Here is a 25,640-nt window from a genome sequence, read left to right as displayed (position 1 = left end):
GTTAGGGCTTGTTTCAAAGTGGGTTTATGTGCCATTGATAACCGTATTTTACCCTTATATACAAAAAAAAAAAAAATCCATCATCGTCATCGCTCAATCCTCGTCTATCCACTCTTCCAGGTCCGCGTCGTCGTCAAGTTCTTGGCCAGGCTCATCGTTCTCATTGCCGCCCTGGTCCAATAGCACGAGCTCCTGCAACGCGTCGCGCACGTCCGGGCTGTCGTCAGCTACGACTTCCAATCCGCTGGCGCCGGCATCGGCCGCGTCGGCCGCCCGGCCCAGTTCTCGCAGGGAAAGTCCAAGCAAGTACCATGACTCGGCCACTTGGTCGTCCAATCCGATCGCGGCCCGGCTGGCTTGCTCACTCACGTCCGCACGGTCGACTTCCAGCGCCAACCGGGCCAGCTTGTGCAGGCTGCCAATCCGGCCTACTGCTTCTTCAGCTGAAGTTGACGACGACAACGCCGACGATGCCAGGTCCCATGCGGTTTGCACGGCCACGCGCGCTTCACTTGGTCGGGACTGCGAGAGCCTGACAGACGCCAACGTGGCGTACGAGTCCGCGTGGGCAGAATCCACCATCAATGCCTCCGTCACTAGCGCCTCGCACCGGGCTTCAGCTTCCGGTTCCATGCACAGGTCCGTCATCCATACTTCGACACTGGCGTTTAGCACGTCACACAATTTGCTTTGGCCTTCTTTTTTTTTGGACTCATAATTGTTGTTATTGTTGTTGTTGTTGTTGTCGTCGTCGCCGGCGCTTGCCAGTTGCCGCCGCAGCACGTCGCATCCGACACGAAACCACTTGATCGCGTCGTGCCCGCCACTCAGTTGTCCCAACCATAAAAACTTGTCTGCACCAGTACCTTGCGTGCCCTGTGGATCCAACTCTGCTGCTCGCACATATAACTCATACGCCCGGCTAACGTTGTCGTCATCATTGCCGTTGTCGTCCCGGCCTGAGAGGTCAATGTACGCTTCGGCCAGGGCTTCCAACCCGGCCACGTTAGTTTCGATCGAGTCAAGCTCGGTCAACACCCCAACCGCTGATTTTGCATCTTGCTCTTTAATCAGTTGCCGGGCTCGTATTATAATTTCTTCTGAACTCATTCTGTACGCCGGTATTATGACCGCAATATTTTTTTTTTTTTAAATCAACAGTAGAAGTCAAAGAAAAAAAAATATTCATCCCAACGCATTACCTGAATTACCCTGCCTGTTTGATATCAATTTTAGTTCAAACCTCAATTTAAAAAAAAAAACAAAAAGTACAACAGTAAATATATATAGATCACATATATTATGGATCCAGCAGAGGAGAGGGAGCAGGAGCTCGAGCTCTTGCAATCCATGTATCCGGACGAGTTGACAGTCATCTCCGACACGGAGTTCACAATATTGCTCGTGCCCGAGCCACCGGCAAATAATGACCTGCTGCCATCAAGGCATCATCGACAGCAACAAGCAGTCGTGGTCAAGATCACGTATTCAGAGTCATACCCTGAAACCGTGCCTGAAATTGATATAGAACTACGTGAAATTATTAATGACGAAAGTGACGACGACGACGACGATGACAATGAAAACGACAATGACAATGGTGGGAAAGAAGGCGACAACATTAGCGCAATTCCGGTCTCGCTAGAAAAACCTAACGATGCGAGCAAGTTATTATCACGGGCAAATGACGAAGCTCAAGAAAACTTGGGACTGCCGTCCGTGTTTGCAATCACGTCGGCAGTTAAAGACCTGGCCGAACAAATATTGCAAGACCGTCAGGCTGACCGCGAACGTGCTCGTGACGAAGCAATTCGGCAAGAAGAAGAACTTGAGCAGGCAAAGTTCAGAGGCACCACGGTTACGAGGGAATCATTTTTGGCATGGCATCGCGCGTTCCGTGCCGAACAACAGCAACGACAAAAGCAAGATCATCATAACAAGAATGCGGCAACAAATGCTGTCGTTGGTGATGAGCAGAGGTTGACTGGTAGGGAGATTTTCGAAAAGGGATTACAAGGTAACAAGGAGGATGATGATTTACCCTCGACCGACGATATTAAAAACTTGTCAATAAATAAATAAACAAATAAATAAATTAAAAAAAAATTAAAGAGATATTATATACACGGTCCATTATTTTCATTATCAACTGTTTAAAAAAAATTTACTCAAACGACACTTATCGCATATCCCGTTCATCAAAATCATCATCTTTAAGCGTGCTCGGCAGGTCATTAACATCCACAACCTTGCCAATCTCACGACTTGCGTCGTCAACAAACCGCTTGTCGTCCCATTTCCATTTCGATGCGACCGCGTCCACTATTGCTTCGGCATCGGACGATTGCACGCCGTCTGCGGTGGCTGTTTTTCGCAACAGTGCTGGCGCTCCGGCTATCGGCGTCGTGTTGTCGATCGGGGATGCAGGCGCTGCAAAATCTTTGTCTGCTATTTTTTTTTTTTGTTTTTGCCGTCAATAATCTATCAAAACTACTTTAAAATTAAATAATATTGCCTACTTGAACTCGTTTTCGACATTGACTTGTGTATATCAAATCTCAATTATCATTTATACAAATTAAACGAACGAACCCCCTCTTCCAAAGTTACATCAGTTGTTACTAATCAGAAATAGTTAACTAGCTTAGTTAGTTATTTCAATTTTATAAATTATAGTGAACTATTAACTATTTTTTTTTGTTACTAACCTTTATAATCGGGTTGTTTTATTTATTGCGTTATTCGTTGAGTTTCAGATTTTAATTTATATAAAATTTGCTTAATTACTAAATGACCTTAAGTGTTAATTCGCTGATTTTGCAATATTAATCTTGAATATCATTTTTCGCGTTACTCAATGACCCCCGGTATATTTCCCAATCTCAACTCCAATAGAACAAGTCAAAAAAAAAATTAAATAAAATAAAAATAAAAATAAAAATGATAAAAAAACTAAATAGTAATATAAAACAATAATAGTTCTACAATATAAAATTACAATTAACACCTATTGCACCTGCTTCTGACCTCAAAATATATATTAATTAGCTCAAGTCCATGGAATACCGGTCATTATCTGCCGGTGATGATTGAAACACGGCGCCGTCGTATTCCAAATCATCAAATATGCCCTTCTCACGGGTGTTACCGTTAGCAGTGCCATTACGATTCGTATTAGCATATGCATCAATGGTTGATCTCGATCCTTCTTGTTGTTGTTGTTGTTGTTGTTGTTGTTGCTGAAGTAGGGTCACCTGACGTTCAAGTTCCTCGTTCTTGCGCCGTTGTTCTTCCAACACGGCTTGCAATTGGCGAATATAATCCACGCTCTTGCGCAAAATAATACCCTTGTTCGGTTTACCGTCCTTCCCCAATGCTGCCGCCGACGCTGCTGTTATAGGCGTGCCAGAATTAATACCCGCCGTCATGGCTGTCGTACCCGCACCCGTTGCCGACGTGCCAGCCACGGGCGTGTCACCACCATCAGTGCCCACACTACCGCTATTCACGCCAGATCCCACGCCACCACTGCCATTGGCAAACCCGGTACCGGAAAGAAACGGTTCAGGAATAAGTAATGCCAATTCCTGAATTTTTTCATTAATGTTATCCCTGCGCCGTCGTTCGACCGCATTATGAGATTCCCGCCTGCGCCGGCGTTTTTCAAGCATGAGAATTTGCTGCTTGTCCAGGTCGACGCCTTGTGGCAAGGAAGATACTGTCAAGGTCGGCCTGGATGATAATGAAGATGACGACAATGGCAACTGCGGCGGCGAAGCGTACTCGAACGATCCCGGCGGCGTGTTCCAACTTGCCGCCGCCACCGCCGTAGATGATGAAGATGAGTCTGGCACGCTCATGGATTGTAAGCCGGATTGGTTGTTAACATTCCGGCCGTAGTCATTGTCATATAAGAATCGTTGCGTGTGTGACTGCGGTCGGATATCGTCTAGTGAAGACGATGTCGCATGGTTCTGTTGTTGATGATGATGTTGTTGTTGTTGTTGCACATGCGATGGGAATCTTGCCGACGACGACGAAGGCGGCGAAAAATAGGACCCGAGCTTGACATCATGCAATGAGTTGGTCAGGCCGAAATCGCCACCGCCGTCATTGATGCTATCATCATCATGAGATTGCAGGCCTTCAAAGTCAAGCAAATCAGCTTCCGGAATCATGGATGATGAAAGATTGTTATCGTCAAATGAGCTAAACCCACGAGTCAACATGTTTCTCGAGATTAAATCCGGATTGGCTTGGCCTGGTTGCTGCTGCTGCTGATTGTGGTGCAGGTTCAGGTAATAATAATCTGCCGCCGCTGCTGTCGAAGATGATGGCGATGCAGCGTCCGGATCTGGTTTAATATAATCCGGTGAATTATATGACATTGTGTATTAGAATGCGATAATGTATTGTATTGCCAATCTTGTAATGAATTCGATGGTTCAATCCTAGATACGTAATAATAATGTAAACTCACTATAATCCATTGAATAACTGGGGTTTGGGGAAATGTTGGGGGTAAGGGCTAAATCCCCCCATCCCCCCTAATCATGACCAGAACAATCATGAATCTGTATATCGTTGACGACTTCGATAGGAAGCAATGTCAAGAGCAGAATCATCGTTCAGGCAGCAGTTGAATAGTTGGACAGGTCGGAGTGTTCAACAGCCCGACTTGGAACCTGTTGGCGATGGCGGCATATCATTGTCCGCAATCGGCACCACGTTGCGAGAGCTTAACCCGTTCCAGTCATCGTCATCGTCGAGGTACATGCAGTTACCCATATCAGAGAACGACAACGTAACGACTGGAGGCGTGCAGGAGCCATCATGGTTTGCACGTGCGTGAGTTGAGGACCAGTCCGAATTTGTGTCAGTGGGGGCTAACCACCAGTTGTAACTTGGCCAATTCAGTATCTAGATGGGACCGGTTGATTTGTTTCGGCTTGTGCCTTGCCGCAGCGTTGGTCTTGTTTGTGTTATGCTTTGTTTTGTTCCCGGTGTTGGTTCTTAAGCCTCGCAAGTTTGCGCTTTTGTGAGTGTTTAAATCATTACTTGCATGATTAATTAGTTTTTAACATGTTCATCAGGTGGTCGTTGGCATCTTTATTGTTTGTCATATCATTTGGATGCCTGCAAGGCCCAGTTAACTACACGTTGCACTTGATCTCGGCTTCACGGTTGCCCTTTACGATTGCTTATTTTGGGTCCATCATTTTAACCATGACATCCTCACTCGTTGTATGCAATCCCCGTTTGAATATGTTACTACATATTTTGCTGACAACGTGTTTTTAAATTTTTCAGCTTCGATCGAACGTTCTGACCCTGGTGGCATGCGTCGTGCAAATAATTGCCGCCATATGGTACACGGTCAGTTACTTCCCGTTTGGCACCCAGGGTCTCCGCGTGGCGTCCAGGTACGTATTTTTTTTTTAAAAACTACATGTCATGATATCGTCAACACTGACCGGAAAAAAAAACAAAATCAGGCTTGGCACTCGTAGAGTCAACGCATGGCTGGACACGTAGAAAAATACATAATTATACATTATGTATTCAAATATCACGTTATGTATGTATAATAATAAAATTAATCGATTCATATACGGATCTACCCCGTGCGCACATGCTGCACTTTGCCTGAAGCATCAACCGTGACGTTGACTCTAAACAGAAAAAAAAAAAAAAAAAAAAAAAACCTTCAATTAGCACTTGTAGTCTAAAAGTTCCTGGACACTGTTAATATCACACCTTTCTGGACGGAAGTCCATGGTTTGCAATGACCCTGGCCTCAGCACCCGGCTCGCACCAGGCAGATCAGATGCAGCAAACTCGCTATCAGCAGCAACAGGCCGGTCAACAATGGTTTTACCCACAAGCTTGTCATGCCACTGCTTGGCCAATGGCGAGTTATAACCTGCCTCTTCGACTTGACCTGTCATGGTTTACTTTGTAGTTGTGATGGAAATATAATGTAATTATGTAAAAACGATGATTGTCGGTGATTGATCGAATTACGTATTGTTTTAGGAAGTTGTTTGTGACGTGCGCCGCAATATTGTGACTTAACATGTGATCCAGATTGTATGGAACCGCGAAAGGTAACCAACTTGCCAATAAATCTGCCAGAAATTTAAATCCAGAGAAATTTCATGACGGATTCGACCATTTTAGAGACGGACACAAAATGCCATACCGAGAAGGACAGCGTGGTTGCCAACGTGGCCGCCTCTGGCTCTAACCCTGCCGCTGCCGCTGCCAATGCAAAGTCAACAACCAACGACTGCGATGACTACCCGTTGAACGTGTTTTTGTCCGCATTCAAGGCACCGCGAACACAATGGGTTGCTCGCCGGGTCATTGTCATGATTGCAATGTTATTCCGGCTTGGCGTTGGCCTGGGCCCATACTCGGGCATGCACACGGCGCCCATGTACGGCGACTTTGAAGCTCAACGGCATTGGATGGAAATCACGAAGCATTTGCCCATCAGTCAATGGTATTGGTACGATTTATCATATTGGGGGCTAGATTATCCGCCATTGACAGCTTATCATTCTTGGCTGTTGGGTTATTTTGGTGGCAGCCGATTGCTAGGTAACCCGTCATGGTTCGCGCTCGACAGTTCACGCGGATTTGAACATGAGGACCTCAAATCGTTTATGCGGTTGACCGTGATTGCCAGCGACCTGATCGTTTACGTGCCAGCCGTGACCATGATGATTCGGTGGAAGATCAAGTTTGGCAAGCCCCCGTCGTCGTCGGCGGCCTTGCATCATAGCATTGCTGCCGCGGCCGTGTTATTGCAACCAGCATTGGTCGTGATCGACCATGGTCACTTCCAATACAACGGCGTCATGATCGGCTTGGCCGTGTTAGCGTTGGCAAACATTCTTGCTGACCGGCTCGTGCTCGGTGCCGCTTTTTTTGTGTTGGCATTGTCGTTCAAGCAAATGGCCCTGTACTACGCCTTGCCAGTTTTCGCATACTTGCTGGGCCTGTGCGTGTTCCCGCGGCCAAACCTGCCCCGGTTTTTCGCTTTGGCAGTCACGGTCGTGGTCACGTTTGCAGTCGTATGGGGTCCTATTGTGTTTAGTTCAAGTTTCTCGTCGCCGCCACCGTCTTCATGGACAACGTGGCGGGACCAACTGCGGCAAGTCATCGTGCGCATTTTCCCGTTCGAACGCGGCATGTGGGAAGACAAGGTTGCCAACGTGTGGTGCGCGGCAAACGTGGTGATCAAGCTCAGGCAGCGCTTCACGGGACCGGCCTTGCAACGGCTCAGCCTGGCTGCCACCTTGGCTGCGTCCGCACCGGCTTGCGTGATTGCGTTCCTGCGCCCGCGCAAGGCCGTGTTAATTTGGGCCGTGACCGCGACGGCATGGGCTTTTTTTTTGTTTTCGTTTCAAGTTCATGAGAAGACCGTGCTCGTGCCTTTAGTTTTGGTCACGTTGCAACTGGCCGACCAAGGCGGCCGGGACCAGCAGGCAGTGATTTACTGGGTCAACAACGTGGCCGTGTTCAGTCTGTGGCCGTTAATTCGGCGTGACGGATTGCAATTGCAAGCCACCGTGGCCGGGTTTTTATGGAACTGGCTGATGGGCGTGTGTCATTGTAGCAAGCAGTTGCCGTCCGTTTGGCCGGCACGGTGGTTCGTGGTCGGGTCGTACGTCTTGATGGCGGCCTGGATCGTAGCTCAGCAGGCATGGCCAGTACCGGTGCCACGGTTGCCGGATTTATGGGTAGTGGTAAATTTGACCGCGTCATGTGCATGCTTCATTGGATTCCTTGCCTGGAATTACGTGCAACTATGGCGGATCGCGTTTGGCATCAACGAATGAAGCAAAAAAGAAAAAAAAAAGAGAGAGTTATAAATTTTTTTCTTTTTATGTACATATACAAAGAAAACAAGTATAAAACAAGATTACAAGTTGAACCCGAAACCTTTCATGCATGCCTTGTAACCAGTGATCAAGTTAGCGCACTGAGTTCGGCCGTCAGGGTAGGCCAGCATGCACTCGTCCCGTGCAGCTTTCTCGTCAAGACAGACGCAGCATGGCTTCGGCCTGCTGCTAGCCGCACTCGTCGTATTATTATTATTATTATTATTATTATTATTGGCAACCTGAGTTGAAGCTAGGAACGGGCAAAACAAAATTTCATGTTAGTAAAGTAGTCCCGGGTCCCGGATTTGCTGCCCAGCCAACTCACCTGCCGGTTCAAGATGACACGAAGCCCCAGCGCCTGCAGCATCATGATGTGACGAAGTACTTGATGATAGGGCCGCAGACATTTTTATTTTTTTGGCTTTTATGTATTAACAAAATCAACGATTTGTCTTTTCTTATTGCGAAATCTCGTGTTTCCCCGGAGTTCTTGCAATAACTGCCAATTGTAACATCTGTATTAATTTGCTCACGTCAGCGAGAAATTACGTAAATTATATTGCGCACAAGACCGGCATGACACAAACGTAACAACCAAGCTGATATAATTCACAGTAAATGCAAGCAAAAATATAGTCAAAGACCAAGGTGGTCTTAATATAATTATTAAAACGTCTTTTGATTGAATGGTTTATATCACAATGTCATGAACTGGAATTGGTTATTATTGCATGTTTTATCACGTGACCTTAACGAACCATGAAATTAGTTTCCGCTCTATTTACCAACAAGCTTTTTGGTTTTTGTTTTTGTTTTTGTTTTGGAGTACACAAATCTAATTTTTTTTTTTTCTCAAGGTTTAACTTATACAAATTTGCAGAATTTTAAACAAACTTGCAAAAAAAAAAAACTCAATCACTCAAAAAATAAAGGATTAGAAAGTAAATTATTAATTTCAAAAAAGGAAAAAAATGGCCGTGTTTTCACTTGCCGGTCGGTCACTCAAACTTGATTCTGAAGACGACGTGGCCGATCATGTTGATGCGTTGGTATCATTAGGACCTACCGTGTCCCGCATCGATCTGTCAGGCAACACGTTTGGCGTTGGTGCTGCTGCCGCGTTGGCTGGTGCGTTGCGATCGTTATCGTTGTCGCCATCAGGTCAGAATGATGAGCAAGAGAAAGACGAATCTAACAATAACGTGGACAAGGACAACAACAACAAAACGACGACGACGAAAACGAAGACGACAGCGGTAGCACCGTCGTTAGCAGCAGCAAATCTGGCAGACATCTTCACCGGTCGTTTGCGTGAAGAGATCCCGGCAGCGTTGGATCATTTGTTACCAGCCCTACTTGACCTATCATCGTTACACACAGTCGATCTTTCCGATAACGCGCTCGGCCTGGCAGCAGTGGACCCATTAGCCAAGTTTTTGTCTCAACATACGCCGTTGCAGCATTTGATTTTGGCCAACAACGGGTTCGGACCGGTGGCGGGTGCGAAAGTGGCCACCGCGTTGTCCGAATTGGCTGATGCAAAGTTAAAAGTATCCGCAAGCCCGCTCGAGACTGTCGTATGCGGTCGCAATCGACTTGAAAATGGCAGCATGCAAGCATGGAGTCAGGCTTTTGCCAAAAATAATCAAATCAGGGAAATCAGGTTGTATCAGAACGGCATCAGGCAAGATGGCATAGACTTGTTACTCACGACAGGATTGAATCAAACCAAAAATTTACAAAAACTTGACTTGCAAGATAACACGTTCACGGCCAAGGGCGCGTTAGCACTGGCGCAGGTTTTGCCATCATGGGCGCCAGAATTGGTCGAGTTGGGTATCGGTGATTGCTTGCTGTCTTCACGAGGTGGCGAGATCTTGGCCACCGCGTTTAGGGATAGTGATGTCGTGTTTGGCAAATTGGAAATCTTGCGGTTGCAATATAACGAGATTGAAGCTAACGGGGTCAAAATCTTGGCCGACGCGATTAATTCAAACTTGCCGGTATTGAAAACGTTGGAATTAAACGGCAACAAGTTTTCTGAGGATCATCCGGTGGTGGCAAAGTTGAACGCGCTGTTTGAAGATCGCGGGTTTGGTGAACTTGATGATTTGAGTGACATGGAAGAAGAGTCTGACGAGGAAGAAGAGGAAGAGAGTGAAGCGGAAGAAGAAGCGGAGGAAGAGGAGGAAGAGATTGAGCGTGGCGCTGGATCTAAGCAAGCAGCTCAACAAGAGGCAGAACCAGTGGCTCAAGAAGAATCAGAAGAAATCGATCAAGAAGTGGCTGACAAGATTGCAGCATTGAAGATATAATGCACACACATACCTTGTTTCAGCAAATTATAATTTAAATAATGCTACTAACAATAATAATAAATAATAAACAAGAACTTCTTGTACAACTGTAAACAAATCATATTACTCCATCATGTCCGTGTAATCAGTCGGGAAATACACGTAACCCAAGCCTTTGAATGCCATGCCCTTGCGAGCGACGCCATCAAGCAATTTGTCCTTCCGCACCCATGTTTTTTCCAACCATCGTTCCATGCCGCGCCGGTTTGGGCCTACTTCGTTGATTGGAATCCGTTTCACGTTAACGTTGATTTCCCATTCAGTCATATTACCGGCCATAAGAATCAAGTCCCACAGGCTAGAAAAGTTATTTATTATTATTATTATTATTATTATCATCATGGGCATCATCATCATTGTCAAATAACATGCACATCAATAACTTTATAAATACCCTAGAGACTGATTTTTTTCATCCGCTCTGTGATACACGATCGTGACGTCGTACACAAATTTAATATCCGACCTTTCCTTAACGTACTTCATTATCGGCACAAATGCTGATGTGAAAAATGCTTGAATAAAATGAAAAAAAAAAAAATCATGATAGTTAATTAATAGTGTACCTTCAAATCTAGGATATAATAAATGCGCCAGTTTAGGAAGTCCGTTAGATTGGCAATACCGAACTTGTTCTTGCCAAATCTCAGTCTCATACGACACTGTTTCTGGAAACATTACCAACCCTTCATTTGAGTTATTATTAATCTCCCAAAAAAATAAAAATAAAAATAAGAAAAAAAATAACTCTGGTTAATACAATAAGCAGGTTTGAAAAACTTTGATAATTTGTCATTCAATTGTTCGAAATCAAACGTCCAATCCTGACGGACCCAAACCGAAGCAGCCAGCCATGCCAACGAAGGTCGCGCAAACACGGCTCGCCAACACAAAAACCTGACCCGGCCTCGCATGCCATACGTGGTGGCCAAAATTTGTAACACGACGTAGTCGGCCAGTGATTGCTTGTTGCATACCAACACGGCAGCCGAGCCAGGTTCCAACACGTCACCGCTGAACGATACTTGCATCTTATTGACAACCTTTTTCAACAATTAGAATAAAACATAAGCCATAATGCTTGTTCAAACAGATATTGCAAATGATTAATAGGCGTTTCATGGTAGGTATATACTTCAAACACATAATGGATATAACCCCACACGGACGCGGTGACGATGATGATCATGGTATCACTCGGTATCACGAACGCTAATGACTTGTCGAGCACAAAAACAAGCAAGTTACTAAACACAATATCAGCCATGATTGTGACACCGTACACGACAGACTTGAATATCGTTTTTTTGGTCGCTGCTGCCTTGTCCATTGAGAGTACAGTTCAGTTGAGAAACTTGATACAATCATCATTGAATGTTGCGAATCTCTTTCCAATAGTGGGTTAGGGCGTTTCTCGATTTTGTTCTGTTATCGCGCAAAACACGAAGCCTTGAATTCCGGGGCATGTTTGGGCTATAGACATAACATATATATATTTGTATATATATATATATTTACTTTTCATAGTATGTTTGATGACGAGATGACTGTTGTAATATGGAACTGAAGTTAAACAATTTTTTTTTTTGCAGGGTTTGGCACTTCAATGGATGACGGCCAGTGCAAGCTGTTGGGCCCGTTTGCCCTTGTCGTGCAGGGTGCCATGGGCGGCCTTGCCATATTGTCGTTAGTGTTTAAAAGGTACAAGGAGCATCCACGGCGGCCGGTTGTTATTTGGTAAGTTGCATGCATTATGACAACGACAGATGGGGGACGGACTGACGGTAATGGATTAGGACGTTTGACGTTTCGAAACAAGTGCTCGGAGCCAGCGGCATTCACGTGCTAAACATTTTGTTGGCGATAATAACAAGTACCAAGGATGACGATTTGCCGACAAATCCGTGTCATTGGTGAGTTGCTTGCGGACTTGAGCCCGTTTGTGGAGAGCGTGAGCGGCAAGATTGCTAATTAAATTGACCGTGGTGACAGGTATTTTTTGAACATTTTACTGGACACCACGATTGGCGTGCCAATTTTGTGGTTTTTCCTGGCCTTGCTTGGGCGGACTTCGCTCCGGCTCGGCATCGTGGGCACAAAGTCAGGCGAGTACGGCGTGCCGCCGCAATGGAACTGGTTCATGAAGCAATTGGTGATTTATTTTGCCGGCTTGGCAGCCATGAAAATCGTCGTCTACGTGCTGCTCGTGTGGCTGCCATTCTGGGACGATTTTGCCCAGTTTTTGCTTTCGTGGACGAGCGGTCACGACCGGCTGGAAGTTTCGTTCGTGATGCTCGTGTTTCCACTGATGTGAGTACAGGGACCGGGATTGAGTAGTACATGACGCAGATGACTAACAGCAGGGTGCAGCATGAACATGGTGCAGTACTACCTGGTAGACTCGATTATCAAGTCACACGTGCGCAAGCCGGTGAGCAGACGAGGCTCGGTAGCCAGCAGCCAGTTCGACGACCATGAGCATGAGCATGAGCACGAGCACGAGCACGAGCACCACCATTACCACTACCACCACCACCAGGTCCCGAGCCCACCATTGCAAGGCCGGTTCCAGGACGAGCCGGGCGAGGACGAGCGGGTGCGACGGGTGAATTGAACAGGATTAATGCACAACTATAAAATACAACGTAACGTAACGTAACATAACGTAACGTACGTAGCATGCATCACGTAAGCGTCACGTGCCGTGCGGGGCCGCCCCCCACAGCCTGGTGGGGTGTGCAGGGTGGCTAGTGGTAGACACCCGCGGTTCGCAGCAGTCCGGCGCCTGCGCTTTAAACTGCGGATTTTTCTCTTTCCGCTTTTTGTTTCCGCCCCATCCTCGTCCGCTCCTCCTCTACTCTCCGTCTACTTTCCATTCGTATTCTACATCTGCAACAATGTCTGAGCCTGTGTAAGTGATTTGTGTGGTGCTGTCTGGATTGCCTGATGTGCTTGTTGTGCTTGTTTCGGGAGCTGGTTGCTGTTCGATTGCCTGCTTCGGCTGCTTGCTCTGTGTGTCGTGGCTTCCTGCTCGATCGGTGCAATTACCTCAGCCGGAATGCCAATGGCTTTTTTAAGGGCTCAATTGAAGGCCTAGTGTCTGATTGTCAGTTAATTGTTAATTAATTCATTACTAACGTTTTGTTGTAGTGGTGGTATGTGGCATGTCACACCGTTATTTTACGGGGGGACTATTTCGCGTTTAATAGCATAATCTCCTCCATCCATGTACCGTAACTGATTCTAACCCCTTCTTTTTAGATATCGGTCTTATTGGCTTGGCCGTCATGGGTCAGGTATGATTCATTCATTCATATTTTTTTTTTGTTATTTTCTTCAAATCGTTACTAATGTATGTACGCCCAGAACTTGATCCTTAACGCCGCTGACCACGGTTACACCGTCGTTGCCTTCAACCGTACCGTTTCCAAGGTCGATCACTTCCTTGCCAACGAAGCCAAGGGTATGTGAACAGCCCGTGTTCGTTCACTCGAGCTCCTACCTCCAATCGGTTCGGTTTTTGTCAACTAACTCTTCTTTTTTTTTTTTTTAGGAAAGAGCGTTGTTGGTGCTCACTCCATTGCCGAACTCGCTGCCAAGCTCAAGAGACCCCGCAGAATCATTCTGCTCGTCAAGGCCGGCCAGGCCGTTGACGACTTCATCGAGCTTCTCCTTCCTCATTTGGAGAAGGGTGACATCATCATTGACGGCGGTAACTCTCACTTTCCCGACTCCAACCGTCGCACCAAGGAATTGGCCGAGAAGGGCTTCCTCTTTGTCGGTTCCGGTGTTTCCGGTGGTGAGGAAGGTGCCCGTTATGGTCCATCCTTGATGCCTGGTGGTAACCCTGCCGCCTGGCCTCACATCAAGGCCATCTTCCAGGACATTGCTGCCAAGTCTGACGGCGAGCCATGCTGCGACTGGGTCGGTGAGGAAGGTGCTGGTCACTACGTCAAGATGGTGCACAACGGTATCGAGTACGGTGACATGCAGCTCATTACCGAAGCCTACGACATTCTCAAGCGCGGTGCTGGTTTCACTGACAAGGAGATTGGTGACGTGTTTGCTCAATGGAACAAGGGCGTTCTCGATTCGTTCTTGATCGAGATCACTCGTGACATTTTGTACTACAACGATGACGATGGAACCCCATTGGTCGAGAAGATTCTCGACACCGCCGGCCAGAAGGGTACCGGTAAGTGGACTGCTATCAACGCTCTTGACCTTGGCACCCCGGTCACGCTCGTGTCTGAGGCCGTGTTCTCCAGAACCTTGTCTGCTATCAAGCCCGAGCGTGTTCGCGCTAGCGAGATCCTTTCCGGACCCAAGCCCGAATTCACCGGTGACAAGAAAGAATTGGTTGACCAGCTCGAACAGGCTCTTTACGCTTCTAAGATCATCTCTTACGCTCAAGGTTTCATGCTAATTAGAGAAGCCGGCAAAGAGTACGGCTGGACTTTGAACAATCCTGCCATTGCCCTCATGTGGAGAGGTGGCTGCATTATTCGCTCCGTGTTTTTGGGTGAGATCACCAGAGCTTACCGCAAGAACCCGAACCTCGAGAACTTGTTGTTCGACGACTTCTTCAAGGCTGCCATTAACCATGCCCAGCCATCGTGGAGAAAGATTGTTGCCAACGCCGCACTTTGGGGAATCCCCACCCCAGCCTTCTCTACCGCCTTGTCATTCTATGACGGTTACAGATCGGCCAGATTGCCAGCTAATTTACTCCAGGCTCAGCGTGATTACTTTGGTGCTCACACTTTCCACATCTTGCCAGAGTTTAAGTCCGAGAAATACCCGGAAAATACTGACATCCACGTTAACTGGACTGGCAGAGGTGGCAACGTGTCTGCTTCCACTTACCTGGCTTAAACGAATCAAGTTTAAACTTGTTTCTTTTGAACCTTTCCAAAAAAAAAATATGAGAATTTTGGCTTTTTTTTATAATGTAGTAATTTTATTTTTTATTAATTTTAAGTCAAAATATTAATATATGAAATTTAAAAAAAAAAAAAAATTTTTTCTCGATTTATATATATACTATATTATACTGTACAAAAAAAAATTCCTCGATTATGGTATACAAGCTACGACCTACTGATTTATCGACCACTTTTTTCCATTCGGCGTAATAAACTGCCGTGACGGAATACCGACCTTGAGCCTTTAACATCTGGAATTTGGTTGATCAATGGCGACGTCGGCGACGGCGTGTTATGTTTCCTTTCATGACCACCACTGCTTCTTGCTGCCGTGAATGACGTTCTTGGTGTCGTGGCTGAAATAGGTGATCGCCGCAGGTCATGAGAATGATCACGGCCATAATGCAACGATGACGGCGACAATCCGTGATTGTTAATCCCGCTGACTGGCGAATGCCGTGACTTGGTCATGGTCACGTTGCGGCTTATGCGAATCTCAGGTACGTCTGTGACCGCCACCGCAGCAACAGCATTATTATTATTATTGCCATGTTTATTCGCGGCCGACGAGGACGGTGACGAAAACGACAAGTTACGATGATATCGTATAGGATCTTCAAGTAATGTCTTTGCCGAGCGGGTTTGAAGTTGGTCCTGACTGCTTGTCGACGTGGTCATGACAGGGCCAGGGAAATCCAATTTCCGAATCGGTTGCACCTTTGACGTTGTCAACGGCACGCTGTCTTCAACCGCGAATGAGGTCACCAAAGTCGCGTCATGCAAGGTGGCATTATTATGCCCTGTCGAGCGCAATGGCTCTATTTGTAACCTTGCCGGTGATAATGATAACAAATCTTGTGGTTGCTCCTGATCCAAGAACGGATTGTTGGATCCAATTTGAAGATCAATAGCTTGAAGCCGCCTATACAACGGTTCATCTTCATCTTCATCTTCATCGTCAACCGTATTGTGTTTAACACCTTGATAGCCCGGTTGAAGCACGCGCGCGTCCGCCGGTGACAGCGGCGGAGCAGGTGATGGCGACACGTATTGTTTATGAACCCGGTTAGTTGACGATGGTGACGGCATCACAGTAATAGTTTCATCTTGTTCAAACGAAAAAGTAGACGACGGCGTGCCTGGTGGCGACAATCGTGACGATGATGATCGCGATAACAATGCTGGCTGTTGCTGTTTCAATTCACCAGGCCGTCGCGATCCGCGATCGTCTTCAGATGACTTTCTCACTTTTCTCTCCACAAATGATAACTCGGTTTCGCCGTGCAAGAGTCGGTCGAGCAAAGAATCCTTGGTCACGACAGTGTGATTTGGCATGGGCGCTATAATAACATGGCTTGCACTGCTACCAGGCAGAGTTGTTGTGCCATGCGATGTCACTTTCGCTTGCTTGTCGGTCGAAAACTTGTTAATATTATTTGCCATAACTGGTTGCCTTAATTCGTCTGATGAAATTAACGGAACTAACGGTGCAATCGATGTGGTATTGTCGCCATCCTTGTCATTCCTGGCATTTACTGCATGACTACTACTACTGCTGCTGCTGCTGCTTTCAAGTTCGCGAAGCTTGTCATCCACCAAACACTTGATAAAAACAGCACGGCTTGCCTGTACGGTACGTTTCCACATTTCAAAACTAGATTCGTCATCACAGCACATGTAATGTACATAATCAGCCATGTTTTCGAAAATGGCTGACCGTTGATGTAATTTTAACGCAAACACGTAATCGGAGCGGCCTCGTGATTCAAACGATGATAATTTCTCTGACCGCACGAAATGAAAATTAACGTTCGATAAAGAGCAAATTGTTTCCTTGTCCTCTGGTTTAGGCTATGTATTATAAAATTAAAAAAAAAAAAAAAAAAATTGGTTAGCCGTTAATTAAACATAAGCTTTCGGCCTTGAAATTTTCACTTACGTTTGGCTTTTTCGACACGTACAATACGCCGTCTTCGGTAAATACCCATCGCTTGTTCCATTTTTTCTTTTTCTGATATAATACCCTGACATATCCAGCTATCGGCGTGACAACTTCCGACAGGCTCGACTCCACCGTCGTGGCAAGCGAAAAAGCAGATGATTGGCACGCAATCCTGAATACATTAACCATATCACTATTGCTGCTGCTGTTTTCCCATTTGTCAACAACATGACTAATTAATTCGAACGCATACAATTCTCGATATAAGCCAAGTTTGAAATTATCTTCTATGAGTCGCAGCGACCGAGACTGATACGAGCCGAGTAACGACAGCGCCTGTTGCTGAACCGCAACGACCAACGAAGACGCAGTCATCCGTGAGTTTATCGGCACTGTCACGGTAGCTTCGTTATCAAATATGATCACTTTGACTGTCACGACATTCTACAAAAAACAACGTAAATTAGTTAAAAAAACGAAAAAAAAAAACAACTCCATTTCTTTTTGGGAATGCCATACCTTTTCTTGACGAGACAACAAAAACAAATCCGTGTTAATTACATCTGCGCCTTCTTGAACCTCTGTCGATACAGCTGCTGTTGGTAATTCAGGAACGAACTGGTCCATGCCGGCATCGGCGACCCACTTTTGGCGCCGCAGCGACCGGTATCGGGTAGGAATATTCATGTTGACTGCAAATATGCCAGGCTAGTCGCATGAGTATAGTGTAACAAGATCAAATTATTTATTGATCAATATATATGTTGTTGTTGTTGTTGTTGCAATTGTTTGTTTTGCTTTTCTTTAGTCACTTTCTGTTTTGTTTTGTTTTGTTTTTTTCATCAACGGTATCAGTTTCCCGCCGTTTTGGGAATACAGAAAAAGTAAAAATTAAATTTAGCTAATGAAAAGAATGAACTCTGTTTAAAATAAGCTTTAAATCACGTGAAATTTTGCTGGTTTTCATTTCATTTTAACTGAAAAATGGCATTTTTACAAACACTCACACTCACGCAAAAAAAAAATAAATAAATAAAAAAGAGGGACCCGCATGCCAAATGCGAGTTATAAAAACAATTCAGACCGTGTTTAGGCGCGGTTTAAGTACCGGCATTGAGAGACATGTCGACTTGATTGAGCATTTGGCCGCGCGAAGGTTATTGTCTGCGGTTACCAGGTAAGAAACAAAAAGAGATAGTATGCTTTTGTCAATTGATCTAATCCTGTACCAGTGAGGAACTGCGACACAAGTTGAATAAAGGGGATAAGGTCACTGTGTATTGCGGGGCGGATCCGACTGCGAAATCATTACATGTCGGCAACCTGCTCCCGCTCATCGGATTGCTACATTTTGGAATTAGAGGTCATGACATGATCGGACTGGTAAGAAATTAAATTAAATTTCTTTTTTTTTTTTGAAAAAAATTAAATTGGAAACCAAAGTTGACTTATTTGTGTTTTTTGAAAGGTTGGCGGAGCTACCGTGGAACTTGGCGACCCGTCCGGCAGAACTTCAGAACGGACAAAGATGGATGACCAAGTGCGAACATCAAATGAGGATCGAATTTCGAAACAAATGGAAAAAATCTTTACCAACGGGATTGCTTATGCAAAAAGTAAAGGTTTTACGAATTTTGGTAATTTAATAATGACCAATAACGCCATCTGGTGGAAAGACATGACATTGTTAAGTTTCATGACAACTATCGGTCGACACTTGCGCGTATCACAAATGATGGCAAAAGAAAGTGTCAAGTTAAGGTTAGAATCTGAAAATGGCATTGGTTATAATGAGTTTACATATCAGGCACTGCAGGCGTATGATTTTTATCATTTGCATGCCACTTATAGTTGCAACGTGCAGGTACCATACCCAATTCTTTTTTTTATTTTTTTTTTTTTTTTTTTGGGATTATTGATTTTCTAACTAATATTGTGTATAGTTTGGGGGCAACGATCAATGGGGTAACATCACGGCCGGCATTGACTTAACCTCACGCCTTCAATTCGCTAATAAAAAGCCACAAACCTCCACGTTCGGTATTACTGCTCCGTTGTTAACCACGCCATCAGGTGAAAAATTTGGCAAATCGGCTGGCAACGCGGTCTGGCTTGATCCTGAATTAACCAGCCCATTCGAACTTTATCAATATTTTGTTCGATTACCGGATGACCAAATCGGTAATTACCTGCGCGCGTTCACGTTATTAACATTACCAGAGATTTCATCCATTGTTGATCAACATGCATTAAATCCAGAAAAAAGAATTGGCCAGCACGCATTGGCCAAGGAAGTCACAGACCTTGTGCACGGCTTGGGCGCAGGTGATCGGTCGCAACGGGCGACTGCCCTGTTGTTTGCAAAACCAGACCGCAACGACAACGACAAGAAAAATTGGCAATTTTCTGCTGCAGAAATTATTAATGCGTTTCAAAACGACCAACATTTAAAATTTTTGCCATCAGACCAAGTACTCGGACAATCCGTGGTGTCCGTTCTTCGCGCCGTCGCAAACTTCCCTTCCAACAGTACGTTTCTACAATAATTTTTTTTTTTTTTTTTTACGAATAATTTCTCTGATTAGTTTTTTTTATAATATCTTGGATATAGAATCTGCCATGAACAGAATTAATGCTGGTGGAATATACGTCGGCAAAGACTTGGACAGGCTTACGGACCCGCGCGCATTGGTTGAGCCTGAATTGCTCATTGATGATAAAGTTTTGCTCCTCAGAGTCGGCAAGGCGGACTTGCACGTTGTCGCTCTAGAATAGAAATTAATTGTATAGCTATAGTTAAACCAAAAATATAATATTCAAAGAAAAAGAGATAGAGATAGATCGATAGATCGATAATTTTTATAGTCGGTAGTAAATACATGATGCAAAATACGCAATATAAAAACACGACATACAATGATCTGTAATACATGTAGGATGAATCCAACGTCAAATTTTTCATTTCAACACACATTAAATTTAGACACTAGCTCCGATACCGCACTAATATTGCCAATAACCTTCGCACTGCTAAGCGGCACAATCCGCGGCGTCTCCGGAGAAGCAAGTCGCACATTGTACATAGCATGTGTATGACCAGGCTTTGAATATGGACTAAATATATGACATCACACTCTCTTGAAAAAGGACATCCCAGATCTTCAACATATTCAAAATACAGCAGCACGATGGGGCGCTGGGTACCTTTAGAATTACTCCCCTAGAAGTGCTCCATGGTGAACTGGGCATCCGCCACCGACGTGAGCTTGCTACAGCTCTTCAAACAGCTCGCAAATAAAACAGCTCGCAAATACACCACACAAGTGAACAAAACCCACTTAGAACAACCACCAGAAACCATCACCCCAACTCTACTATCACAAATGCAACAGCAACATTAAATAGTCTTACAGAAGTGGAAGTGAGCTATTCTAAAGCTGCTATTCAACTAACTGCACCGTGGCAGCCTGTAAATGATGACCCGAACACTGAAATTTGTCAAGCTGAAATTCTTCGAGCATAAAGTCGCCCGCAATCAAAGACTCGATGGCAGTACACCTACGACCATACATCAACAGGCAAGGTATCGCTCTCTCAACCCCGGGCTGAAAGTCTGTTAAAACTAAAGCTATATGATATTTTACAAGCACCACGTGCCATCCTCAGCCGTGTGGTTTTACTCCGCACAGGTCATGGTCATTTCGAGATTGCTGCTCAACGTCATGGCTTACTTCATAATGGGGTGATCGAGAGGTGCCATCTGGTCGTGTCGGTGGCGGGGTTTCTTTTGTGTTAACGAGTGTATCCTAGATTGGGGCCAAGGTCAATAGAAGTCATGCTGTTGGCAGCCCAGAAGACACAGTCTGCCAATATTCTGCCAAGGGTAGCCCGCGTTTGCAGTCAATGTAACCATACACATTAACGTCAGTCGTAGCGATCTTTGAGCATAGGCCAGCAATTTTTTTTTTATTTTTTCTTGATTGATTGATTAGTTTTTATTAGGGCTCGATGTAGGCACATACGCCATCGTAAAGTCTATATTTTACATCATTTATTACTAAGCTTACACCCTAACCCAGCACTTACGGGTTATAAAAAGTTGCAAAATAAAGTATGTATAAGTTGGTTCAGTGGTGTAACGGTTTATCACGTCTCGTTCACATTAGTGAGCATAAATCCGAGGAGGTTCCGCGTTCGATTCGCGGTTGAATCACTTTTTTTTTTAAAATTTATTTTTGTTAACCGTATAACGTAGGTTATCACCGAGCTGGACACATCACCGGCTGGACACATCACCGAGCTGGACACATCACCGAGCTGGACACTTCTACTCCAATCCACACGTCTTTTACCTAAAGCATCATTTCTGTGCCAAAAAAAATGGAACCGTCTTCAAATGAAAGTGGTTTATTGTTAGCCGTTCAGGCTATAGATAGAACCCCAAAATTAAGCATTTGAGCTGCTGCAAAGATCTATGAAGTCTCAAAATCTACTTTTGCTTACAGATTGAAGGGTAGACGCTCTCGATAAGATTGCATCCCCAATTCGATGAGACTGACGAGACTAGAAGAAGAAACTCTTTTAAAATACGTATTGGATTTAGATGCGCGAGGATTTCCATCCCGGCTTGCTGATGTGGAAGCTATGGCCAATGTCCTGCTGGCAGAGCGCGACGCGGGACGCGTCGGAAAGAACTGGTCTTCGAAGTTGGTCAAGAGACAGCCAGAGCTCCGGATGCTAATTAATCGTGGTTATGACTACCAGAGAGCCTTATGCGAAGATCCGGCAAAAATTAGCGCGTGGTTTGAGCTCGTACAGAGCATGAGGGCTAAGTACGGCATCCAAGATTGTGATTTTTACAACTTCGACGAGACGGGCTTTGCGATGGGCATTATCAATCCAGCAATGGTCGTTTCACGCGTCGAAAGACGTGGAAGGGCGAAAACAGTACAACCTGGTAACCGGGAATGGGCTCCGGTGATCCAGGGAGCGTGTGCAGATGGTTGGTGCGTCCCGCCATTCATCGTGTTCAAGGGCGTGTACCACCTTGGACCTTGGTACTCAGAAGCTGACCTTCGGCATGACTGGGCCATCAGAACTACTGAGAATGGATGGACCGACAATGAGACTAGCCTGGAATGGATAAAGCACTTCGACATACATACTGCTCGTCGCACCACGGGTGTATATCGGATGTTGGTTATTGATGGCCACGAGAGCCATCGCTCGGTCGAATTCAACAGGTTTTGCGTCGAAAAAAATATTATAACTGTCTGTATGCCACTTCATTCATCACATTTGCTTCAGCCCCTTGATGTTGGTTGCTTTGGTCTATTGAAACGGGTGTACGGACGGAAAGTTGAGATGCTTGTGAGGTCGCGTATCACCCATGGTGACCAAACAGGAGTTTCTGATCGCCTTCAAGTTGGCTTTCTACTCGGCCTTTAAAGAAGCAAATGTTAAAGGCGGATCTAAAGGAACTGGATTAGTGCCTTTCAGTCCAGAAACTGTCTTGTCAAAGCTGGATGTGAGGTTACGGACTCCAACGCCGCCTAGCTCTCCTGTACGCGACACCCAGCATTGGCTCTCACAGACGCCTTTTAACCCAACAGAGGCCTGTTCGCATTCGGATTTTCTTAAAACTCGGATTCGCGCCATGGAAGTAGCTCTCCAACACCGATTATTAGTGCTGTTGATCAGTTTACAAAGGGTACAATGGCAACAATGCACGAATTGGCCATGCTGAGGTTTGAGATCAAGGTGCTTCGAGAGGCCAACCATGCGCTAGCCAAGCGTCGGAGGGCCAAAAGGACTACGCTCCAGAAAGGAGGGAGCCTTACTATAGGGAAAGGACAAGCGCTGCTGGAACAACGTGGTGTTAATAATCAAACAGAGCACGATTTGCGGGAAGTTGGTGATTCTTGTCAACAGCACCAACGGAGTGTTTCACATTGTAGCATCTGCCGCAGTACCGAACACACTGCACGCACTTGTCAAAATAGTTAAAAATATTTAATTTTATTGTAAACACTGTGGTGCTGTAATTCTGCTTTTTATTCGGGGATAGTGAAAGCAGTGTCCAGCTCGGTAATGACCTACGTTATTTTCCTTGTATTTAATGCCTCTTCATTATTGTTTACTATGCTCAGATCCGTAGGTAGCGGCTGTAGTCCACTACTCTCTCTATACAACCATCATTGATTGATTATGTCTTTATTGACGCTATATAATTATAAAAACTAAATAGTAAAAGGAAAACTTTCTTATTATGCAGCTTCACACAGGGCATGGCAAATTTGAAATCTATTTATGTTGAGGACACCGTCACATACAATTTCAATTTCCATTGAACTCAATACACCGACACCTGCTAGGGCTCAACCCGACCGAGGTCGAGCTGCTTGCCACTCGTGCCAGCATTGGAGAAATAGTGAAAGATTTCCTCTTCGCCTAGTGATCATGAAAACCCCAGTCAGAAATTGGCACTACGTCTTGATAAGTTTACAAACTCTTGGCCTGCGGAAAATTCGGATGTATTCTCGGGACATTTGAAGAGATCGGCCAGATAGGAATCTGCACTGAAAACGTGCTTAAAGAAGAGAGAGAAAAGTGCGGTTGGCGAACGCCTATATTCTGGTAATATTACATTGTTGTGTAATAAGGGTTTTGTCCTCATGCGTAAGGGTTTTGTTTCTTGAAAAACCCTTAAATGTATTAGCAACTAACTAAGAAAAATGAATGATATGAATAAGTAAATAAAAGTTGGTAGATTAAAATCGGGCTGAAACAAAAATTGAAAAAAACGAAGCGGCAAAACAGGAAAAAAAATCTGAAAAGCAAACATAACATTATTTAGGGTTTTTATTAAAACTTCATATATTAGACGTGATTTGGTTTTCAGGATCTCTTGGCACACTCAATAGTATAGGTCTCTTATTTATTTATGTTCGTTAGTTTGTTGAATACTTTCCGTTTATTAAATTTAAAAAAAAAAGAAAAAGAAAAAGAAAACAAAAAATGTTTATTAGTTTGCTTTTTAGATTTTTTTCCTGTATTCTGCTTCGTTTTTTTTACTTTTTGTATGGATTTTTAACCTATCAATCTTTCATTTACTTATCATTTTTCTTAGTTAATGCTAATACATTCGAAAGCCTAGTTGTCCTTTTGATCGCCTGGACGAGTGGAAGATTGGCTCTTGTTTTTTCAACGTTCTGTTTCTCATGTTTTTTGTGTTTCTGAAACCTTCACATTTTCACCCGAGCTTCGTTCATACGTGTACGACACTTGGGTAGCCATTAATCCGGAAGGGGGCGCAATTGTCGCGGCCCATACGGCTATCTTATGGAAAAATCACCTGGCCTTTGAGTATACAGGCACCTCAACTGAATCATCAGACGGGCGCATAGTGGCTGGCTTGTTCCTCATCGACACTATCCTCACTAGGGTGGTCTCAATCTACACTCCCGCAGATGACGCCTCGAAGCAGAATTTTTTCATTCAGTTGCTCGAGTTACTCTAGGACTGGCATCCGGAATTACTACACGTTATCACTGGCGACTGGAACTGTGTTGCCGATCCCAATTCAGACTCCTCCAATCCGACCGGTTCAAATCGAGGTCGAGAAGACCTACTTCATCTCATTAACCAGCTCAGTCTTTCGGACACTTACCGCCTCGTTAGCCCATCTGGCCATCATTTCACAAACAGCCATGCCCATGCCAACCGGCGTTTAAATCGTACATATACATCACCAGACCTTGCAGCTTCTGTAAGCAGAGTGCGGTTTCAGCGTCCCAGCCGAGTGTTCGGCGGTTCATCTCTCTCTCTACGCACGAAAGCGTTCTCACTTATTTTGACGTCTCGCAGCTCCGTACCGGCCCAGGCTATTATAAGCTTGCCGTTGATTGGTTACAAGACGAGGGGTTTACCAAATGTGTCAGATACGATCTCGTCCGCATTCTACGTGAAGATTGGTTCCCATGCCCCTCATTGCAGGCTTGGGATCAAGTCAAGCAACGCATCCGTACCACCTGTCATGAACAATCCCGTCTGTGGCACAAGGTACGCGCTTCCACCGACTTTGACTTCCGCATCAAATGGCAGCATGGTGCTTGCCGCCTTAAGACTCGCTCGCCAAGCGCAGCCGAGATCCCGCTCAACTCACCATCATTGGCACAACGCACTCGAATGGTCAGACGACAAGGCATTTCACGCGGGCTTAAGGCTGAGTCGGGCGAGACAGTTTCCAGCCCTTCTGATTTAGCTAAAGTCCTCCGTTCTTTCTACGGTGAATTATACGCTCCTAAAGTCTCCAACCTCGAGATCCTTGATGACTTCATCGGAGCGGACACGAGCGATTTACTGCGCGTTTCGCGTGACCAGCGGGCGGCCCTCTCCGCTCCATACTCGCTTGATGAGCTATACAGCGTGGCTGTGCGGATGCAAAATCGCAAGGCTCCTGGCCCTGATGGGCTGCCAATCGAGTTCTACACTTTTTTCTGGAAGGAACTTGGTCCAGTTCTGC

The 25,640-nt window shown here is 45.2% G+C and overlaps 13 protein-coding genes and 1 non-coding gene across 14 annotated transcripts; 8 read left to right on the top strand and 6 right to left on the bottom strand.

The window, feature by feature from the left end:
• Positions 1-24: 24 nt before the first annotated feature.
• Positions 25-1,151, bottom strand: V1514DRAFT_353676 (uncharacterized protein). Its single transcript, XM_066929554.1, has one exon. It carries the CDS (start codon positions 1,108-1,110, stop codon positions 94-96), a length of 1,017 nt encoding a protein of 338 aa, XP_066781928.1. The 5' UTR covers positions 1,111-1,151; the 3' UTR covers positions 25-93.
• Positions 1,152-1,275: 124 nt separating this feature from the next.
• V1514DRAFT_353675 (uncharacterized protein) lies at positions 1,276-2,114 on the top strand. The gene has a single exon (XM_066929553.1). It carries the CDS (start codon positions 1,303-1,305, stop codon positions 2,080-2,082), a length of 780 nt encoding a protein of 259 aa, XP_066781927.1. The 5' UTR covers positions 1,276-1,302; the 3' UTR covers positions 2,083-2,114.
• A 635-nt stretch (positions 2,115-2,749) lies between these two features.
• V1514DRAFT_334990 (helix-loop-helix DNA-binding domain-containing protein) lies at positions 2,750-4,443 on the bottom strand. Its single transcript, XM_066928313.1, has one exon. The coding sequence runs from the start codon at positions 4,386-4,388 to the stop codon at positions 3,045-3,047; it is 1,344 nt and encodes a 447-aa protein (XP_066781926.1). The 5' UTR covers positions 4,389-4,443; the 3' UTR covers positions 2,750-3,044.
• A 130-nt stretch (positions 4,444-4,573) lies between these two features.
• V1514DRAFT_334987 (protein transport protein SFT2) lies at positions 4,574-5,628 on the top strand. Its single transcript, XM_066928312.1, has 5 exons — positions 4,574-4,844; positions 4,918-5,038; positions 5,094-5,244; positions 5,311-5,423; positions 5,496-5,628. The coding sequence occupies exons 1-5, from the start codon at positions 4,607-4,609 to the stop codon at positions 5,533-5,535; spliced, it is 663 nt and encodes a 220-aa protein (XP_066781925.1). The 5' UTR covers positions 4,574-4,606; the 3' UTR covers positions 5,536-5,628.
• V1514DRAFT_353671 (uncharacterized protein) lies at positions 5,569-5,985 on the bottom strand. The gene is made up of 2 exons (XM_066929552.1): positions 5,758-5,985; positions 5,569-5,672 (listed from the first exon to the last, which is right to left on the bottom strand). Exons 1-2 carry the CDS (start codon positions 5,946-5,948, stop codon positions 5,618-5,620), a joined length of 246 nt encoding a protein of 81 aa, XP_066781924.1. The 5' UTR covers positions 5,949-5,985; the 3' UTR covers positions 5,569-5,617.
• Positions 5,986-6,112: 127 nt separating this feature from the next.
• On the top strand, positions 6,113-7,949 carry V1514DRAFT_334984 (glycosyl transferase). Its single transcript, XM_066928311.1, has one exon. It carries the CDS (start codon positions 6,159-6,161, stop codon positions 7,845-7,847), a length of 1,689 nt encoding a protein of 562 aa, XP_066781923.1. The 5' UTR covers positions 6,113-6,158; the 3' UTR covers positions 7,848-7,949.
• On the bottom strand, positions 7,854-8,565 carry V1514DRAFT_334983 (cysteine alpha-hairpin motif superfamily). The gene is made up of 2 exons (XM_066928310.1): positions 8,218-8,565; positions 7,854-8,142 (listed from the first exon to the last, which is right to left on the bottom strand). The coding sequence occupies exons 1-2, from the start codon at positions 8,297-8,299 to the stop codon at positions 7,931-7,933; spliced, it is 294 nt and encodes a 97-aa protein (XP_066781922.1). The 5' UTR covers positions 8,300-8,565; the 3' UTR covers positions 7,854-7,930.
• On the top strand, positions 8,495-10,297 carry V1514DRAFT_334981 (uncharacterized protein). The gene has a single exon (XM_066928309.1). It carries the CDS (start codon positions 8,864-8,866, stop codon positions 10,205-10,207), a length of 1,344 nt encoding a protein of 447 aa, XP_066781921.1. The 5' UTR covers positions 8,495-8,863; the 3' UTR covers positions 10,208-10,297.
• A 15-nt stretch (positions 10,298-10,312) lies between these two features.
• Positions 10,313-11,579, bottom strand: V1514DRAFT_321449 (uncharacterized protein; the record flags this gene model as incomplete). Its single annotated transcript, XM_066926051.1, has 5 exons — positions 10,313-10,547; positions 10,644-10,764; positions 10,816-10,935; positions 11,010-11,292; positions 11,385-11,579. 5 exons carry the CDS (start codon positions 11,577-11,579, stop codon positions 10,313-10,315), a joined length of 954 nt encoding a protein of 317 aa, XP_066781920.1.
• A 180-nt stretch (positions 11,580-11,759) lies between these two features.
• Positions 11,760-13,083, top strand: V1514DRAFT_369045 (vacuolar membrane protein-domain-containing protein). Its single transcript, XM_066929930.1, has 5 exons — positions 11,760-11,775; positions 11,842-11,986; positions 12,046-12,162; positions 12,242-12,559; positions 12,620-13,083. Exons 2-5 carry the CDS (start codon positions 11,856-11,858, stop codon positions 12,861-12,863), a joined length of 810 nt encoding a protein of 269 aa, XP_066781919.1. The 5' UTR covers positions 11,760-11,775; positions 11,842-11,855; the 3' UTR covers positions 12,864-13,083.
• V1514DRAFT_334972 (6-phosphogluconate dehydrogenase) lies at positions 13,084-15,267 on the top strand. The gene is made up of 4 exons (XM_066928308.1): positions 13,084-13,160; positions 13,400-13,545; positions 13,616-13,712; positions 13,803-15,267. Exons 2-4 carry the CDS (start codon positions 13,537-13,539, stop codon positions 15,122-15,124), a joined length of 1,428 nt encoding a protein of 475 aa, XP_066781918.1. The 5' UTR covers positions 13,084-13,160; positions 13,400-13,536; the 3' UTR covers positions 15,125-15,267.
• Positions 15,268-15,275: 8 nt separating this feature from the next.
• V1514DRAFT_369043 (uncharacterized protein) lies at positions 15,276-17,976 on the bottom strand. Its single transcript, XM_066929929.1, has 3 exons — positions 17,636-17,976; positions 17,114-17,560; positions 15,276-17,025 (listed from the first exon to the last, which is right to left on the bottom strand). The coding sequence occupies exons 1-3, from the start codon at positions 17,801-17,803 to the stop codon at positions 15,355-15,357; spliced, it is 2,286 nt and encodes a 761-aa protein (XP_066781917.1). The 5' UTR covers positions 17,804-17,976; the 3' UTR covers positions 15,276-15,354.
• A 511-nt stretch (positions 17,977-18,487) lies between these two features.
• On the top strand, positions 18,488-19,891 carry V1514DRAFT_348468 (uncharacterized protein; the record flags this gene model as incomplete). Its single annotated transcript, XM_066929334.1, has 4 exons — positions 18,488-18,499; positions 18,585-18,980; positions 19,060-19,645; positions 19,728-19,891. 4 exons carry the CDS (start codon positions 18,488-18,490, stop codon positions 19,889-19,891), a joined length of 1,158 nt encoding a protein of 385 aa, XP_066781916.1.
• Positions 19,892-21,240: 1,349 nt separating this feature from the next.
• On the top strand, positions 21,241-21,329 carry V1514DRAFT_t79. The gene has a single exon. It is a non-coding gene; the product is annotated as a tRNA-Val (tRNA).
• Positions 21,330-25,640: the final 4,311 nt, after the last annotated feature.

The sequence above is a fragment of the Lipomyces japonicus genome, assembly GCF_038497905.1.
Source record: "Lipomyces japonicus strain CBS 7319 unplaced genomic scaffold V1514scaffold_37, whole genome shotgun sequence".
In the NCBI taxonomy this organism is placed as follows: Eukaryota; Fungi; Ascomycota; class Lipomycetes; order Lipomycetales; family Lipomycetaceae; genus Lipomyces; species Lipomyces japonicus.
The sequence above is the reverse complement of the archived record's forward strand: the minus strand, read 5'-3'. Positions and strand labels throughout refer to the sequence as shown.

Bases quoted from the DNA above. Each gene is read 5' to 3' on its own strand.
- V1514DRAFT_369043 (XM_066929929.1), bottom strand. From the start codon at position 17,803: ATGAATATTCCTACCCGATACCGGTCGCTGCGGCGCCAAAAGTGGGTC. The intron at 17,561-17,635 runs GTATGGCATTCC...TGTTTTTTGTAG, and splicing joins TGTTGTCTCGTCAAGAAAAG to AATGTCGTGACAGTCAAAGT. The intron at 17,026-17,113 runs GTAAGTGAAAAT...TATAATACATAG, and splicing joins ACGTGTCGAAAAAGCCAAAC to CCTAAACCAGAGGACAAGGA.
- V1514DRAFT_334983 (XM_066928310.1), bottom strand. From the start codon at position 8,299: ATGTCTGCGGCCCTATCATCAAGTACTTCGTCACATCATGATGCTGCA. The intron at 8,143-8,217 runs GTGAGTTGGCTG...GCCCGTTCCTAG, and splicing joins GTGTCATCTTGAACCGGCAG to CTTCAACTCAGGTTGCCAAT.
- V1514DRAFT_334984 (XM_066928311.1), top strand. From the start codon at position 6,159: ATGACGGATTCGACCATTTTAGAGACGGACACAAAATGCCATACCGAG.
- V1514DRAFT_369045 (XM_066929930.1), top strand. From the start codon at position 11,856: ATGGATGACGGCCAGTGCAAGCTGTTGGGCCCGTTTGCCCTTGTCGTG. The intron at 11,987-12,045 runs GTAAGTTGCATG...GTAATGGATTAG, and splicing joins CGGCGGCCGGTTGTTATTTG to GACGTTTGACGTTTCGAAAC. The intron at 12,163-12,241 runs GTGAGTTGCTTG...CCGTGGTGACAG, and splicing joins CCGACAAATCCGTGTCATTG to GTATTTTTTGAACATTTTAC.
- V1514DRAFT_334972 (XM_066928308.1), top strand. The intron at 13,713-13,802 runs GTATGTGAACAG...TTTTTTTTTTAG, and splicing joins CCTTGCCAACGAAGCCAAGG to GAAAGAGCGTTGTTGGTGCT.
- V1514DRAFT_334987 (XM_066928312.1), top strand. From the start codon at position 4,607: ATGTCAAGAGCAGAATCATCGTTCAGGCAGCAGTTGAATAGTTGGACA. The intron at 4,845-4,917 runs GTGCGTGAGTTG...TGGCCAATTCAG, and splicing joins GGAGCCATCATGGTTTGCAC to TATCTAGATGGGACCGGTTG. The intron at 5,424-5,495 runs GTACGTATTTTT...AAACAAAATCAG, and splicing joins GGTCTCCGCGTGGCGTCCAG to GCTTGGCACTCGTAGAGTCA.
- V1514DRAFT_353675 (XM_066929553.1), top strand. From the start codon at position 1,303: ATGGATCCAGCAGAGGAGAGGGAGCAGGAGCTCGAGCTCTTGCAATCC.
- V1514DRAFT_334981 (XM_066928309.1), top strand. From the start codon at position 8,864: ATGGCCGTGTTTTCACTTGCCGGTCGGTCACTCAAACTTGATTCTGAA.
- V1514DRAFT_353676 (XM_066929554.1), bottom strand. From the start codon at position 1,110: ATGAGTTCAGAAGAAATTATAATACGAGCCCGGCAACTGATTAAAGAG.
- V1514DRAFT_353671 (XM_066929552.1), bottom strand. From the start codon at position 5,948: ATGACAGGTCAAGTCGAAGAGGCAGGTTATAACTCGCCATTGGCCAAG. The intron at 5,673-5,757 runs GTGTGATATTAA...TTTTCTGTTTAG, and splicing joins ATGGACTTCCGTCCAGAAAG to AGTCAACGTCACGGTTGATG.
- V1514DRAFT_334990 (XM_066928313.1), bottom strand. From the start codon at position 4,388: ATGTCATATAATTCACCGGATTATATTAAACCAGATCCGGACGCTGCA.